General features: G+C 34.3%; 1 protein-coding gene across 9 annotated transcripts in view; it reads left to right on the top strand.

Annotated features, from left to right (window-relative positions):
* The window catches only part of ZFAND4 (zinc finger AN1-type containing 4), a 64,687-nt gene that overhangs the window by 14,372 nt on the left and 33,310 nt on the right, over nt 1–17,005 (top strand). For 5 of the 9 annotated variants that reach the window (XM_072971125.1, XM_072971124.1, XM_072971128.1 and 2 more), the window contains exons 3-4: nt 3,230–3,316; nt 16,688–16,763. The exons of 1 other annotated variant lie outside the window; for it this stretch is intronic. In XM_072971125.1, coding sequence (XP_072827226.1) covers nt 3,230–3,316; nt 16,688–16,763 — 163 coding nt within the window. The remainder of the gene's footprint in view (nt 1–3,229; nt 3,317–16,687; nt 16,764–17,005) is intronic. 3 more of the 9 variants (XM_072971130.1, XM_072971129.1, XM_015249395.3) reach the window with 1 other exon arrangement.

Below are 17,005 nucleotides of genomic sequence, written 5' to 3'. Positions count from 1 at the left end.
CATGTAGAGGGATGTTCATAGTAGTCTTTTTGATAATGTCAAAAATCTTATAACAACTCAAATGACTACACTAGAATAGATAAATTGTGGTATATGTAAATATATGTGTCATACACTGGAGTCAAATTGTATGAAATAGTCTACAACAGGAAAAAGTAATGGAATAATAGCTTCATACATGACATGGATAAATTAAAAAATGGTGAATTAAAAAAAGCAAATCATAGAGGAACACATATGCTATGATTCCACTTATATGAAGATCAGAAAGTGGCAAAGAAACAATGCCACGTATTGAAATAAAGCAATAACAAAAAGCAGAAGGATAATCCACACCAAATTTGGAATGATAATTACTCGGGGTGGAGGGAAGAGGATGCAGTTGGGAAGAAGCATGGAGGATTGTTTTTTTCTCCCATATCCTTGTTAACACTTGGTATGGTCAGTCTTCTTTAGTCATTCTAATAGGCATTTAGTGATACCTCATTGTGGTTTTAATGTGCATTTCCCTAATGACTAGTTATATCGAGCATCTTCATGAACTTAATTTACTCCTTTAAAAAAATCTGTTTTTTAAATTTTCTTTGTTGAGTTCTAAGAATTCTTTATTCGGAGTACAGGTTTTTAGTCATATACACATTTTGCTGAGATTTTCTTCTATGCTGTGACTTGCCTGTTCATTCTCTTAACAATGTCTTTTGAAGACCATAAATGTTAATTTGCTGAAGTCCTATTTTTAAAATTTTTTATGGATGTGAATGTCATACTTAATAAATCTTTGTCTAGTCTGAGGTCACAAAAATTTCTGTATTTTCCTGTAAAGTTTCAATTATAATGATTTTTAAAATATTAAGCCAGCAATCCTAGAATTAACTTTACTTGATCATGTTGTGTTATCTTTTCAATATGTTGTTGAATTGTTTGCTGAAATTTTGTGTTAGAATTTCTGTCTTTGTTCGTGAAAGATACTGATTTTATCTTGTAATGTCTGGTTTTGGTGTCAGGGTAATACTGCCTCCATTGAATGAACTAGGACTATTCCTTCCTTTCCAGCTTTTGGATAGAGAGTAGAATTAGTATTATATCCTCAAATGTGAAGCTTTTCTTTAATAAATATGGGGCTCTTCAGGGTATCTTTTTCTTCTTGAGTACACTTGAGTAGCCTGTGTCTTTCAAGGATTGTGTTTATCTGTTGTTGAATTTTATTGGCATAGAGTTTATAATATTCCCTTATTCATTCAATATCTGTAGAATCTGTAGTGATGTCACCCCTCTCATTCCCAATACTGGTATTTTGCATATTATTAGAAAAAAAATCAGTCTTTATTAATTTTAATGAACTTCTTAAAGAATCAGATTTTGCTTTCATTGATTTTCTCTCTTGTTTTTTCTGTTTTCTACTTCATTGATTTCTATTTTGGTTTTGTAAATTATGTTTGGGCTTACTTTGGGTTTAATTTGCTCTTTTTCTAATTTCTTTTTTCCCCCATGGCCAATCTTGTTTAATCATACCCAATGACTTTCCCCCTCCATATTATTTTGAAGTAAATTCCAGCTTATCATTTCATTCATAAATATTGCAATGTTTGTCTCTAAAAGATTAGATCTCTTTTCCTTAAACATTACATTATTACACCTGAAAAAGTAAAATAATTCCTTAATAACATCAGATATCCTGTCAGCCATCAGGTTTTCAAATGTCTCATAAATGTAAGTTTTTTTTAGTTTTTCATTTTTTAATTTAACCATTTTTTAAATTGAGGTATAGTTAATTTATAGTGTTAGTTTCAGGTGTACAGCAAAGTGATTGCTGTATATAAATTCACATATATATTATTTTTCAGATTTTTTCCATTCTAGGTTATTACAAGATATTGAATATACTTCCCTGTGCTATACAGTAGGTCCTTGTTACTTATCTATTTAATATATAGTAGTATGTATATGTTAATCCCAAACTCCTAATTTATTCCTTCCTCGTGCCATACCACCCCCACCACCCCCACTTTCCCCCTTGGTAGCCATAAGTTTGTTTTCTGTGTCTGTGAGTCAATTTTGGTTTTGTAAATAAGTTTGTTTGTATCATTTTTCCAGATTCTGCATATAAATTTTATCAAATGATATTTGTCTTTGTCTGACTTTACTTAATGTGATAATCTCTGGGTCCATCCATGTTGCTGCAAATGGTATTATTTCATTCTTTTTTTGTGGTTGAGTAGTATTCCATTGCGTGTGTACATGTGTGTATATATATTAAATATACCACAACTTCTTTATCCAGTCATCTGTCAGTGGACATTTAGATGGCTTCCATGTCTTGCCTATTGTAAATAGTGCTGTTTTGCACATTGTGGGGTATCTATCTTTTTGAATTAGAGTTTTCACTGGATATATGCCCAGGAGGGGGATTGCTGGATCATATGTCTGTTTTTAGTTTTTTAAGGAACCTCCATTCTGTCCTCCATAGTGGCTGCACCAAACTACATTCCCACCAACAGTGTAGGAATTTCCTTTTTCTCCACACTTTCTTCAGGATTTATTATTTTTAGACTTTTGAGACTTTTCAGCTATTCTGACTGGTGTGAGGTGATACCTCATTGTAGTTTTGATGCGTGTTTCTCTAATAATTAGCAATATTGAGCATTTTTCGATGTGCCTATTGGTCATCTGTGTGTCTTCTTTGGGGAAATGTCTGTTTAGGTCTTCTGCTGCGTTTTTGTTGCTATTGTTACTTTTTTTTAAATTGAAGTGTAGGCAGTTTATAGTGTTGTATTAATTTCTGATGTACATAGTGATTCAGTTTTTTTAATTCAATTTTATATATATATATTTTTTTATATTCTGCTCATTTTTTGATTTGGTTGCTTGTTTTTTGATATTAAGCTGTATGAGCTGTCTGTATATTTTGGAAATTAATCTCTTGTTGGTTGCATCATTTGCAAATATTTTCTTCCATTCTGTAGGTTGTGTTTTCATTTTGTTGATTGTATCCTTAGCTGTGCAAAAGCTTTTAGCTTTAATTAGGTCCCATTTGTTTATTTTTGCTTTTATTTCCATTACTCTAGGAGCTCATTCAAAAAAAAAATTGCTGTGCTTTATGTCAGAGTTTTATGCCTAAGTTTTCCTCAAAAAGTTTTATAGTATCTCGTCTTACATTTAGATCTTTAATGCATTTTGAGTTTATTTTTTATATGGTATTAGAGAATATCCTAATTTCATTCTTTTACAGGCAGCCGTCCAGTTTTCTCAGCACTTATTGAAGAGACTCATTTCTCCATTGTATATTCTTGCTTCCATTGTCGTAGATTAATTGACTGTAAGTGCGTGGGTTTATTTCTGAACTTTCTATCCTGTTCTGTTGATCTATGTGTCTGTTTTTGTGCCAGTACCATATAGTTTTGATTATGGTAGCTTTGTAGTGTAGTCTGAAGAAGGGATAGTTATTCCTCCAGCTCTGTTTTTCTTTCTTAAGATTGTTTTGGCTATTTGGGGTCTTTTGTGTTTCCTTAGAAATTTTAACCTTTTTTTGTTCCAGGTCTGTGAAAAATGTCATTGGTAATTTGATAGGGATTGCATTCAATCTGTATATTGCTTTGGTAACATGGCCATTTTAACAATATTGATTTTTCCAGTCCAAGAACGTGGTATATTCTTCCCTCTGTTTCTGTCATCTTCAGTTTCTTTCATCAGTGTTTTACAGTTTTTGGAGTACAGGTCCTTTGCCTCCGTAGGTAGGTTTATTCCTAGGTATTTCATACTTTTTGATGTTATAGTAAATGGGATTGTTTCCTTAATTTCTTTTTCTGCTGTTTCATTGTTAGTGTGTAGACATGCAACAGATTTATGTATATGAATTTTGTATCTTGCAACTTTACCAAGTTCATTGATGAGCTCTAGTAGTTTTCTGGTTGCTTCTTTAGGATTTTCTATGTATAGTATCATGTCATCCTTAAACAGTGACAATTTTACTTCTTTTCCAATTTGGATTCCCCATATTTCTTTTTCTTCTCTGATTGCTGTGGCTAGGACTTCCAAAATTATGTTGAATGAAATTGCAGGAGTGGGCTTCCTTGTCTTGTTCTTGATCTTAGAGGAAATGCATTCAGCTTTTCTCCATTAAGTATGATGTTAGCTGTGGGTTTGTCATATATGGCTTTTATTATGTTGAGGTATGTTCGATCTGTGCCCACTTTCTGGAGAGTTTTTATCATAAATGGATATTGAATTTTATCAAAAGCTTTTTCTGCATTTATTGAGATGATCATATGGTTTTTATTCTTCAGTTTGTTAATGTGATATATCACATTGACTTATTTGCAGATATTGAAAAACGCTTGCATCCCTGGGATAAATCCCACTTGATCATGGTGTATGATCATTTTAATGCATTGTTGGAGTCAATTTGCTAGTATTTTGTTGAGAATTTTTACATCTATATTTATAAGTGATATTGGCCTGTAATTTTTTGTGTGTGTGATATCTGTCCGGTTTTGGTATCAAGGTGATGGTGGCTTCATAGTACAATATTGGAAATGTTACTTCCTCTGCAATTTTTTGGAATAATTTCAGAAGGATAGGTTTAAATTTTCTTTTAAAATTTCTTTTCTAAATGTTTGATAGAATTTGTCTGTGAAGCCATCTGGTCCTGGACTTTTATTTTTGGGGCGTTTTTAAGTACTGATTTGATTTAAGTACTGGTAATAGGTCTATTCATATTTTCTATATCTTCTTGGTTCAGTTTTGGCAAATTGTACCTTTCTAAAAAATTGTCCATTTCTTCTAGGTTGTCCTTTTTGTTGGTATAGTAGCTCATAGCCACTTATGATCCCTTGTAGTTCTGTGGTATCGATAGTAACTTCTCCTTTTTCATTTCTGATTTTATTAATTTGGGGCCTCTCCCTTTTTTTCCTTGATGAGTCTGACTAAAGGTTTATCAATTTTGTTTATCCTGTCCTTTTCTTTTCTTTCTTTTTTTTATTAAGGAAGTTAAACTCCTTTCTGGGGGGGGGGAGGTAATTAGGTTTATTTATTTACTAATGGAGGTACTGGGGATTGAACCCAGGACTTCATGCTTGCTAAGCAATCACTCTACTGCTGAGCTATACCCTCCCTCTCAATTTTGTTTATCTTTTCAAAGAACTAGCTTTTGGTTTCATTGATCTTTTCTATTGTTTTTTAGTCTCTATTCCATTTACTTATGCTCTAATCTTTATGATTTCTTTTACTAACTTTGGGTTTTGTTTCTTCTTCTTTCTCTAGTTGCTTTAGATGTAACATTAGGTTGTTTATTTGATATTTTTCGTTTCTTCAGGTAAGCTTTTATCACTATAAACTCCCCTCTTAGAACGGTTTTTGCTGCGTCACAGAGGTTTTGAATTATTGTGTTTTCATTCTATTTTTAATTTTTTAATTGAATATTGTCAGTTACAATGTGTCAACTTCTGGTGTACAGCATAATGTCCCAGTCATGCATATATATACACATATATTTGTTTACATATTCTTTTTCATTAAAGGTTATTACAAGATATTGAATGTAGTTCCCTGTGCTATACAGAAGAAATTTGGGCTTTTTAAATCTACTGTTCTGTGTAGTGGCTAGCATTTGCAAATCTCAAACTCCCAAATTTATCCCTTCCCCTCCCTTTTCCCCTGGTAACCATAAGATTGTTTACTATGTCTGCAGGTATGTTTCTGTTTTTTAGATTAGTTCATTAGTGTCCTCTTTTTTTTTTTTTTTTAGATTCCACATATGAATGATATCATATGGCATTTTTCTTTCTCTTTGTGGCTTACTTCACTTAGAATGACAATCTCTAGGTACATCCATGTTGCTGCAATGGCATTTTTATTAAAAAATTATTTTATTGAGTTATAGTCACTTTACAATGTTGTGTCAAATTCCAGTGTAAAGCACAATTTTTCAGTTATACATGAACATACATACATTCATTGTCACATTCTCTTTCGCTTGTGAGCCACCACAAGATCCTGTATAAATTTCCCTGTGCTACACAGTACAATCTTGTCTATCTGTTCTACATTTTGAAATCCCAGTCTGTCCATTCCCACCTCCCATCCCCCTGGCAACCACAAGTTTGTATTCTATGTCTATGAGTCTGTTTCTGTTTTTTATGTATTTATGTATGTATTTATTTATTTATTTTAGATTCAGCATGTGAGCGATCTCATATGGTATTTTTCTTTCTCTTTCTGGCTTACTTCACTTAGAATGACATTCTCCAGGAGCATCCATGTTGCTGCAAATGGCGTTATGTTGTTGGTTTTTATGGCTGAATAGTATTCCATTGTATAAATATACCACATCTTCTTTATCCAGTCATCTGTTTTTTTAAAAACATTTTTTATTGATTTATAATCATTTTACAATGTTGTGTCAAATTTCAGTGTAGAGCACAATTTTTCAATTATACATGAACATATATATATTCATTGTCACATTCTTTTCTCTGTGAGCTACCATAAGATCTTGTATATATCTCCCTGTGCTATACAGTATAATCTTATTTATCTGTTCTACAATTTTGAAATCCCAGTCTATCTCTTCCTACCCCCCACCCCCTAGGCAACCACAAGTCTGTATTCTATGTCTATGAGTCTATTTCTGTTCTGTATTTATGCTTTGTTTGTTTGGTTTTTTTGGTTTTTTTTGTTTTGTTTTAGATTCCACATATGAGCGATCTCATATGGTATTTTTCTTTCTCTTTCTGGCTTACTTCACTTAGAATGACATTCTCCAGGAGCATCCATGTTGCTGCAAGTGGCGTTATGTTGTTGGTTTTTATGGCTAAGTAGTATTCCATTGTATAAATATACCACATCTTCTTTATCCAGTCACCTGTTGATGGACATTTAGGCTGTTTACATGTCTTGGCTATTGTAAATAGTGCTGCTATGAACATTGGGGTGCAGGTGTCATTTTGAAGTAGGATTCCTTCTGGATGTATGCCCAGGAGCGGGATTCCTGGGTCATATGGTAAGTCTATTCCTAGTCTTTTGAGGAATCTCCATACTGTTTTCCACAGTGGTTGCACCAAACTGCATTCCCACCAGCATTGTAGGAGGGTTCCCTTTTCTCCACAGCCTCCCCAGCATTTGTCACTTGTGGATTTTTGAATGACGGCCATTCTGACTGGTGTGAGGTGATACCTCGTTGTAGTTTTGATTTGCATTTCTCTGATAATTAGTGATATTGAGCATTTTTTCATGTGTCTATTGATCATTTGTATGTCTTCCTTGGAGAATTGCTTGTTTAAAGGTCTTCTGCCCATTTTTGGATTGGGTTGTTTGTTTTTTTTCTTATTAAGTCATATGAGCTGCTTATATATTCTGGAGATCAAGCCTTTGTCTGTTTTTTTTTATCACTGAGTAGTACTCCATTGTATAAATATACCGTAGCTTCTTTATCCAGTCATCTGTCAGTGGTCATTTAGGTTGCTTCCATGTCTTGGCTATTGTGTATAGTGCTGCTGTGAACATTGAGGTACATGTATCTTTTTGAATTAGAGTTCCCTCTGGATATATGCCCCAGGTTTGCTGGATCATATAGTAATTCTATTCTTAATGTTTTGAGACGCCTTCATGCTGTTTTCCACTGTGGCTGCACAGTTTTATATTCCCACTAGTAAGGCACAGTGTTCCAGCTTCTCCATATCCTTACCAACACTTGTTATTTTCTTAGGTTGATAGTGGACATCCTTATGGGTATGATATCTTATTGTGGTTTTGATGTGCAGTTCTCTGATGATTAGTGATGTTGACTGTCTTTTCATGTACCTGTTGGCCGTCCGTATTTCTTCTTTGGGGGAAATGTCTCTTCAAGTCTCTTTGCTCATTTTAAAATCACATTGTTTTCTTGTTGAGTCCACTCTTAATTCTTTTGCCTTATAAGTTGTTTGATTTTTTTTTTATGCAACTGTTGGAGATTTTATCTTTGTCATTGAAATCAAATAGTTTTATTCTTAGGATATGTCTTGGGCACAATAGTTCTGGGTTAATTTTCCCAGATACCTAGTGGGTCCTTTTAATGTGTAGATTCAGGTTTTCTATTTATGGAAATATTCCAGGATTATAGTTCTAAATATTAGTTCTGTTCCACTATTTTGTTTTTCTTTTTTAGGGGCTTTGATAATATGAATATTATTCCTTCTTGGCCTGTCTTCCATTCCTACTACTTTCTCTCTGACCCTTTTTCCTTCCTTATGTCATTTTCATACTCTTTGCTGTTTTCCTACATTGTTCTTTACTAAGTGTTTATCTGAGTATATTATCTTTTGGTGTCTTGTAGTTTATTCTTTATTTTTGGGGTAATTTTGTCTTTTTCCTCTATTTCTTTTCTGAGTTCAGTCAGGAATCTTTTTCATTCCCCTTCCTGCTTGGACATTTTCTACTCTTAATTTTTGAATTTTTGATTCAGAGTGTTTTTTTGGATCTTCAAATGCTTGAGTATGTTTAACTCTGCTTGAGGAGTGACCTTTCAGTTTTCTTTTGCTTCATGGTTATTTTTCTGGGTGAAATTTACCTTGGTTGATAGATGTGGAATTTTGTTTTTTATATTTTACTATTAACTCTGTATGGATTTGTTAATTTTTTTCTCGTTGATTTTTTGTGATATTTGTATGTTTTATAGATACTACTTAATGGTACTCTGTCAGTATAACAATGTCCAGATATTTTAATAGATGTTTTATGTCTGTTTTGTCATGATGGTGGGGAGTGGGAGCAGTTGTGAGTCCTCCAGTTTTGTGGTTCTCTTTTGTCTTGAAGGACTGTAAGTTTTTACCCTTTTCTCCCTTTCCCCCTGACCATTGAATTACTAAGGTATGCTCTTCCTTTGTTGCTGTGAGCCTCCTGCAGAAGCTCCTTCAAGCTGCTTGGCTTTAAAGTCCTTTCCTTGTAGGTAGTATTCCAATCTGAGTCCTTTTGGTAGGCTTTTCAGACTTAGAATTGCCTTCTTTCTTACTGTGGTTTTGTACTGAACTTGTATACTGTCACTAGCTTCCCTCTCTAACTCCTCCAGATTTTGTTTATCAGCCCTGCAGGAGCAGGATCATGAGACTTCCCACACTGGCATAGAGTGATTGCCCCTTTTTATTCCTAATCATTTTGAAGTTTGGACATTTTCTGTCTTTAAGTTTTAAGGGCTGAAGCTATAGTTTCTGTGTGGATTCATTTCCCTCCTTATTGTTCTCTATTGTTTGGGGAGGAAACACTGGGAGATGGGAGCCATGGTTCAACATTGTCTTTCTTTCTTTTTTTTTTTAATTTTTTATTGATTTATAATCATTTTACAATGTTGTGTCAAATTCCAGTGTTTAGCACAATTTTTCATTCATTCATGGACATATACACACTCATTGTCACATTTTTTTCTCTGTGATTTATCATAACATTTTGTGTATATTTCCCTGTGCTATACAGTGTAATCTTGTTTATCTATTCTACAATTTTGAAATCCCAGTCTATCCCTTCCCACCCTCTACCCCCCTGGTAACCACAAGTCTGTATTCTCTTGAGTCCATGAGTCTATTTCTGTCCTGTATTTATGCTTTGTTTTTGTTATATTTGTTTGTTTTTGTTTTTGTTTTTTAGATTCCACATATGAGCGATCTCATATGGTATTTTTCTTTCTCTTTCTGGCTTACTTCACTTAGAATGACATTCTCTAGGAGCATCCATGTTGCTGCAAATGGCATTATGTTGTCGGTTTTTATGGCTGAGTAGTATTCCATTGTATAAATATACCACATCTTCTTTATCCAGTCACCTGTTGATGGACATTTAGGCTGTTTCCATGTCTTGGCTATTGTAAATAGTGCTGCTATGAACATTGGGGTGCAGGTGTCATCCTGAAGTAGATTTCCTTCTGGATACAAGCCCAGGAGTGGGATTCCTGGGTCATATGGTAAGTCTATTCCTAGTCTTTTGAGGAATCTCCACACTGTTTTCCATAGTGGCTGCACCAAACTGCATTCCCACCAGCAGTGTAGGAGGGCTCCCCTTTCTCCACAGCCTCTCCAGCATTTGTCATTTTTGGATTTTTGAATGACGGCCATTCTGACTGGTGTGAGGTGATACCTCATCGTAGTTTTGATTTGCATTTCTCTGATAATTAGTGATATTGAACATTTTTTCATGTGCTTTTTGATCATTTGTATGTCTTCCTTGGAGAATTGCTTGTTTAAAGGTCTTCTGCCCATTTTTGGATTGGGTTGTTTATTTTTTTCTTATTGAGTCATATGAGCTGCTTATATATTCTGGAGATCAAGCCTTTGTCGGTTTCACTTGCAAAAATTTTCTCCCATTCCGTAGGTTTTCTTCTTGTTTTATTTCTGGTTTCCTTTGCTGTGCAGAAGCTTGTAAGTTTCATTAGGTCCCATTTGTTTATTCTTGCTTTTATTTCTTCTAGGAGAAAATTTTTGAAATGTATGTCAGATAATGTTTTGCCTATGTTTTCCTCTAGGAGGTTTATTGTATCTTGTCTTATGTTTAAGTCTTTAATCCATTTTGAGTTGATTTTTGTATATGGTGTAAGGGTGTGTTCTAGCTTCATTGTTTTACATGCTGCTGTCCAGTTTTCCCAACACCATTTGCTGAAGAGACTGTCTTTATTCCATTGTATATTCTTGCCTCCTTTGTCGAAGATTAGTTGACCAGAGGTTTGTGGGTTCATTTCTGGGCTCTCTATTCTGTTCCATTGGTCCATATGTCTGTTTTGGTACCAATACCATGCTGTCTTGATGACTGTAGCTCTATAGTATTGTCTGAAGTCTGGGAGAGTTATTCCTCCAGCCTCTTTCTTTCTCTTCAGTAATGCTTTAGCAATTCTAGGTCTTTGATGGTTCCATATAAATTTTATTATGATTTGTTCTAGTTCTGTGAAATTTGTCCTGGGTAATTGGATAGGGATTGCATTAAATCTGTAGATTGCCTTGGGCAGTGTGACCATTTTAACAATATTGATTCTTCCAATCCAAGAGCATGGAATATCTTTCCATTTTTTAAAGTCTTCTTTAATTTCCTTCATCAATGGTTTATAGTTTTCTGTGTATAATTCTTTCACCTCCTTGGTTAGATTTATTCCCAGATATTTTATTACTTTGGGTGCTATTTTAAAGAGGATTGTTTCTTTACTTTCTTTTTCTGTTGATTTATCGTTAGTGTAAAGAAATGCAACTGATTTTTGAACGTTGATTTTGTAACCTGCTACCTTGCTGAATTCGTCAATCAGCTCTAGTAGCTTTTGTGTGGACCTTTTAGGGTTTTCTAAATATAGTAACATGTCATCAGCATATAATGACACTTTTACCTCTTCTTTTCCAATTTGGATCCCTTTTATTTCTTTCTCTTTCCTGATTGCTGTGGCTAGGACTTCCAGGACTATGTTGAATAGGAGTGGTGATAGTGGGCATCCTTGTCTTGTCCCAGATTTTAGTGGGAAGCTTTTGAGTTTTTCACCGTTGAAAACTATGCTGGCTGTAGGTTTGTCATATACAGCTTTTATTATGTTGAGATATGTTCCCTCTATACCCACTTTGGCGAGAGTTTTTATAATAAATGGGTGTTAAATTTTATCAAATGCTTTTTCTGCATCGATTGAGATGATCATGTGGTTTTTGTCCTTTCTCTTGTTGATGTGATGTATTACATTGATTGATCTGTGTATGTTGAACCAGCCTTGTGTCCCTGGGATGAACCCCACTTGGTCATGATGTATAATCTTTTTTATGTGTTGTTGGATTCTATTTGCTAAAATTTTGGTGAGGATTTTGGCGTCTATGTCCATCAGTGATATTGGCCTATAATTCTCTTTTTTTATAGTGTCTTTGCCTGGTTTTGGTATCAGGGTGATGGTGGCTTCATAGAATGAGTTTGGAAGTATTCCCTCCTTTTCAATAGTCTGGAAGAGTTTGAGAAGGACTGGTATGAGTTCTTCTTTGTATGTTTGGTAGAATTCCCTGGTGAAGCCATCCGGTCCTGGACTTTTATTTGTAGGGAGGTTTTTAATTGCTATTTCTATTTCCTTTCTAGTGATCGGCTTGTTCAAGTGTTCAGTTTCTTCTTGATTCAGTTTTGGTGGACAGTATGTTTCCAGAAACTTGTCCATCTCCTCTAGGTTATCCAGTTTGGTTCCATATAGTTTTTCATAATATTCTCATATGATATTCTGTATTTCTATTTTGTTTGTTGTAATTTCTCCATTTTCCTTTCTTATTTTGCTAATTTGTGCTCTCTCTTTTTTCTTCTTTGTGAGTTTGGCCAGAGGTTTGTCGATTTTATTTACTTTTTCAAAAAACCAGCTTTTGGTTTGGTTGATTTTTTTCTATGGTCTTGTTAATCTCTATTGTATTTAATTCCTCTCTGATCTTTATTATTTCCTTCCTTCTGCTGCTTTTTGGGGCTTTTTGTTCTTCTTTTTCTAATTGATTCAGGTGGTGGGTTAACTTGTTTATTTGAGATTGTTCTTCTTTTTTGAGGATGGCCTGTATCACTATAAACTTCCCTCTTAGCACTGCCTTTGCTGTGTCCCATAGGTTTTGAGTGGTTGTGCTTTCATTATCATTTGTCTCAAGGTATTTTTTAATTTCAGCTTTGATTTCCTCATTGATCCATTGTTTTTTCAATAACATACTGTTTAATCTCCATGCTTTTCTTTTTTTCTCCTTTGTTTCTGTGTTGTTGATTTCCAATTTCATGGCATTGTGGTCAGTAAAGATGCTTGAGATAATTTCTATCTTCTTAAATTTGTTGAGGTTTCTTTTGTGTCCAAGTACATGATCGATCCTGGAAAATGTTCCATGTGCACTTGAAAAGAATGTATATCCTATTTTTTGGGGGTGTAATGCTCTGAAAATATCCACCAAGTCTAGTTTTTCTATTGTAGTATTTAATTTCTCTGTTGCTTTGTTTATTTTCTGTCTGGAAGATCTGTCTAGTGATGTTAATGCAGTGTTAAAATCTCCAACTATGATTGTATTCCCATCAATATCGCCCTTTATCTCTGTTAGTAATTCTTGTATGTACTTAGGTGCTCCTATATGGGTGCATATATAACATTGTCTTTAATTATCCATAAGTCCTCTTGGTTCTGGTTTATTTTCTAAATGCAGATATGAACATGTTCTCAAACATTAACTTATCTGTGTGAAAATTCTAAAGAAGACACAATAAACACATTTGAGTCATTGTTTGGGTTAGATGAGGTTATAAGGGTGGGACCCCCTTGATGGGATTAGTGCCTTTGTAAGAAGAGACACCTAGGAATTCCCCTTTTCTGTGTGCACAGTCATAATCACCTGAGCACACCAGGAAATGCCGGCCACCTACAAGCCAAGAGAAGAGGCTTCAGAACAAAACTGGCACTTTGATCTTGGACTTCCCAGCCTCCAGAACTGCGAAAAATTTCTCTTGTTTAAGCCACCCTGTCTGTGGTATTTTGTTACAGCCTCAAGCAGACTAAGACACACACATTCTCAAATACACATGCACTCTTGTATCACTTATCACATCTTTGTTTATAATAGAGAAAAATTTGATAGGTGAAAATATATCTTAGCAGAGGACTAGGCAAAAAAGTTATGATAGAAACATATGCTAGAGTACTATCTAGTCATAACATACAATGTATATTTTCATTTTATTGATGTGAAAAAATGTATACAATATATTAAGTGAAACCAATTGATGAAACAGCTCAAAGTATATTCCCATTTTGTTAAAAAATAAGTTTTAAAAGGAAATATACCCAAAATATTTGAAATAGGTTTTATAGGATTTTAATTACATGTAGTTTTAATTTTCTTTTGTATATTTCTGTGTTGTCTATTTTTCATAAGTCATTATTTTTATAATAAATGTTTTAATTTGTAAGAAGTTTCAGAAACACTGACTGTAGAATCTGTATGTGTGTACTCTGTCTTTTGGGAAGACATGGTTTGTTTAATAGGAATTATTTTTTTCTGGATACAATTATACGAAATAAGAGTTGAGGGTAAAGGTAAAGGACCACCTTTAAACAGAGTTGCCAGATTTCTGTTTGGAAAATCTGGGAATCCTATCTTAATGGAAAGTTGCTTTGCTTTGTATAGATGAGATTCTAAAAGCTTCATGGTACAGGAACCCTAGTCTTTTTAAATGTGCAAGTGAGGACACTCAGGCTCACAGAGGTTGGTGACTTCCTCAAGGTCATCCAGCAACTCAAGTGGCCACCAGGACCACAGTTCAGTCTTGGATGTTTCTTGCCACCCTGTCATGCCTGCCAGCCTTCTATTTTTTTTAGCCTGCTAACTGATAGCTAAGTCCATTAAAAATGCTTACAGGAATTGTGTTTAAGCAGTGATGTTACTTTGTCTTTAATCCAGTTCTAAAGTTTGTTTGTTTTAACAAAATAATACTATACAACATTGGTTGTATGAAAATATGGTATTACCTACCCAAATTACTTTATGTAGTTATCCTGGTGAAATTCTGCAATTTTGATCGAAAAGATGACCAAGGCACATTAAAAATTTTTTTTAAATATTAAAATACTTTTAACGTGAAATAATTTCTAGTTTAAAAGTCTTTCCTTACTGGCATTCTTTTTTAGCTGGAAGCAGAAGAAGTGAACTGGTCCCTTTGGGAATTACATGTATATCTACTTCCCCAGCCCCTATGGGCTGTATCCCATGATGATCTTTTGGAATATTCGGTCTACTAACAGTCAGCACTACTGAAACATACACGCAGAGAGCTACTTTTGCTTTGTGGGGCCTGATTTTCTAGACGCTAATTAGCATAAATATCGGGTGCAATCTCGAGTTAGCCTGCTGGGGTTTTACCTCTCTAATCCATATACTCTCTGTGTGTCATGTAATCTCTCAGTGCTTCAGTTTCATCATCTGTGAAATAAGCATAATGGTGATGCCTGCTTCACAAGATTACTGTTGTTGCAGTTAAATTTTGATAATACAGGTCAAGCATTTATAACAGTGCCTGCCTTATAATAATACACACTAACACATACAGCACTACTGCTATTATTCTAGTCCACTTATTGTATAGTGTCCTAAGCAAAAGTAATTTGAGAAGGCAGTATGTGAGATATTTGAAAAAGATATTCATCAACACCAGCAACTGTATCCATTAAATGTTTTATTGAGTGGATAGTGCTCGCTCTCTGGCTGGTATAGTCCAGATTTTCTTTGGGCATTCAAATGTACAATTTGCCAAAAAAAAAAGTTTAATTATGCTAGAATATGGAATCTGCCTTAATATTCTTTTAACATCACAGAAATGTAAAGAAACTATCTTACAGGCCATAATCTTCAGCACTGGAAATTGCCCATAATACACTTTTGTTTTCAAGATTGAATTATTCTTTAATTGGTGTTCAGGCTCTACAAAAAATCGTGTTAATATGCAGTGATGGACTATAATCACATTCAAACATTGAGGTGGAGGGGATTTCCTATTATGGGAAATTAAATTTTCTGCCCTTTTTCAAGATTATTAACCTTTCCATTCAGAAGAAGTATGAAAGATGCCATCTGACTCACTAAATAAACTCACATGTAAACAGTCATCATTCCACAGGGACATGTTACTCTGGGAACAGGCTTTTAGAATACAGTCCCCTAAGGGCAGTAAACTAAATTAAGTGTTCCCTATATTTTTAAATTTAGATATAATTGGCATTTTATTAGTTCCAGGTATACAACACAGTGATTCAATATTTGTATATACAGTTAGCCTTTCGTATCCTCTGGTTCTGCAGCTGAGGATTTAACCAACCGTGGATCCGAAATATTGGGGGAAAAGTTCTAGGAAGTTCCAAAAAGCAGAACTTGAATTTGCATCATGCTGGCAACTATTTACATAGTATTTATATTGTATTAGGTATTATAAATAATCTACAGATGATTTAAATTATACAGGAGAATGTGTATAGGTTATGTGCAAACACTGTGCCATTTTATATAAGGTACTTGACCATCCATGGATTTTGGTATTCGTAGAGGACCTGGAACCAACCCCTGGAATACTGAGGGACCACTGTATTGCAAAATGATCAGTGCAGTAAGGCTAGTTAGTAGTTAACATCTATCACCACGCATAGTTACAAAAATGTTTTTTCTTATGATGAAAACTTTTCCCATCTACTCTTAGCAACTTTGAGATATACAACACTGTATTATTAACAATAGTCTCCATGTGGTACACTACATCCCCATGACCTACTTATTTTATTGCTAGAAGTTTGTACATTTTAACCCTCTTAACCCATTTTGCTCACCCTTCACTCATAATGCACTGTTCACACTTTTCACACTGAATATAACTGAATGAAGGCTGTTCTTAGAAGTGTCTTCTAGGCCGTAAATCTTAAACTCTTCGGGGCTGATTTCAAGATTTTATATTTTAAAGGGTTTCTTAATCTTACACTTTGACTCAAGGCCAGAGAGTTACTGAAACATACTGCTCTTTTCCAGTGATTGGATTAGACCACATCTACTTTTAGCCACGCCTTTTTACCTATGATTCTGTGCATTTTAGCTAAGCATCTAGCATTTAATTTAGAAGTGTGTTTAACTTCATTATTATTAGTTCTTTAATAAAATAGATTTGTATCATACTCTTTTGAAGATTCTATTGAATTTTTAACCGTTTTTTATAACCTTCCCCTAAGGTATTCCCATGTGTCAGCAGCACTTAATTTGGAATAACATGGAGCTTGAAGATGATTATTGCTTGAATGATTACAAGTGAGTGTAATTGCATATTAGCTGTTTTATAGACACTCAGAATTATGACTCCATTTTTTTTTCTGAATCCTTGAATCTTGTCTCTTCTTCTGAATAGTTCTGATCCGTAGCTTTCAGTGTAAATCCCTAAGATGTGTTGGCTCAGTACCCATACTATCCGATCCTTGTTCTCTGATTGTTTGTTTTACCTTTTCATTATTCACGCCAAACTACCTACCCCATGTCTTTTTAGATCTCCCTCT

This window comes from Vicugna pacos, chromosome 11, assembly GCF_048564905.1.
Source record: "Vicugna pacos chromosome 11, VicPac4, whole genome shotgun sequence".
Lineage (NCBI taxonomy): Eukaryota > Metazoa > Chordata > Mammalia > Artiodactyla > Camelidae > Vicugna > Vicugna pacos.
Note: the sequence above shows the minus strand (reverse complement) of the source record. Positions and strands in the feature narration are given on the sequence as shown.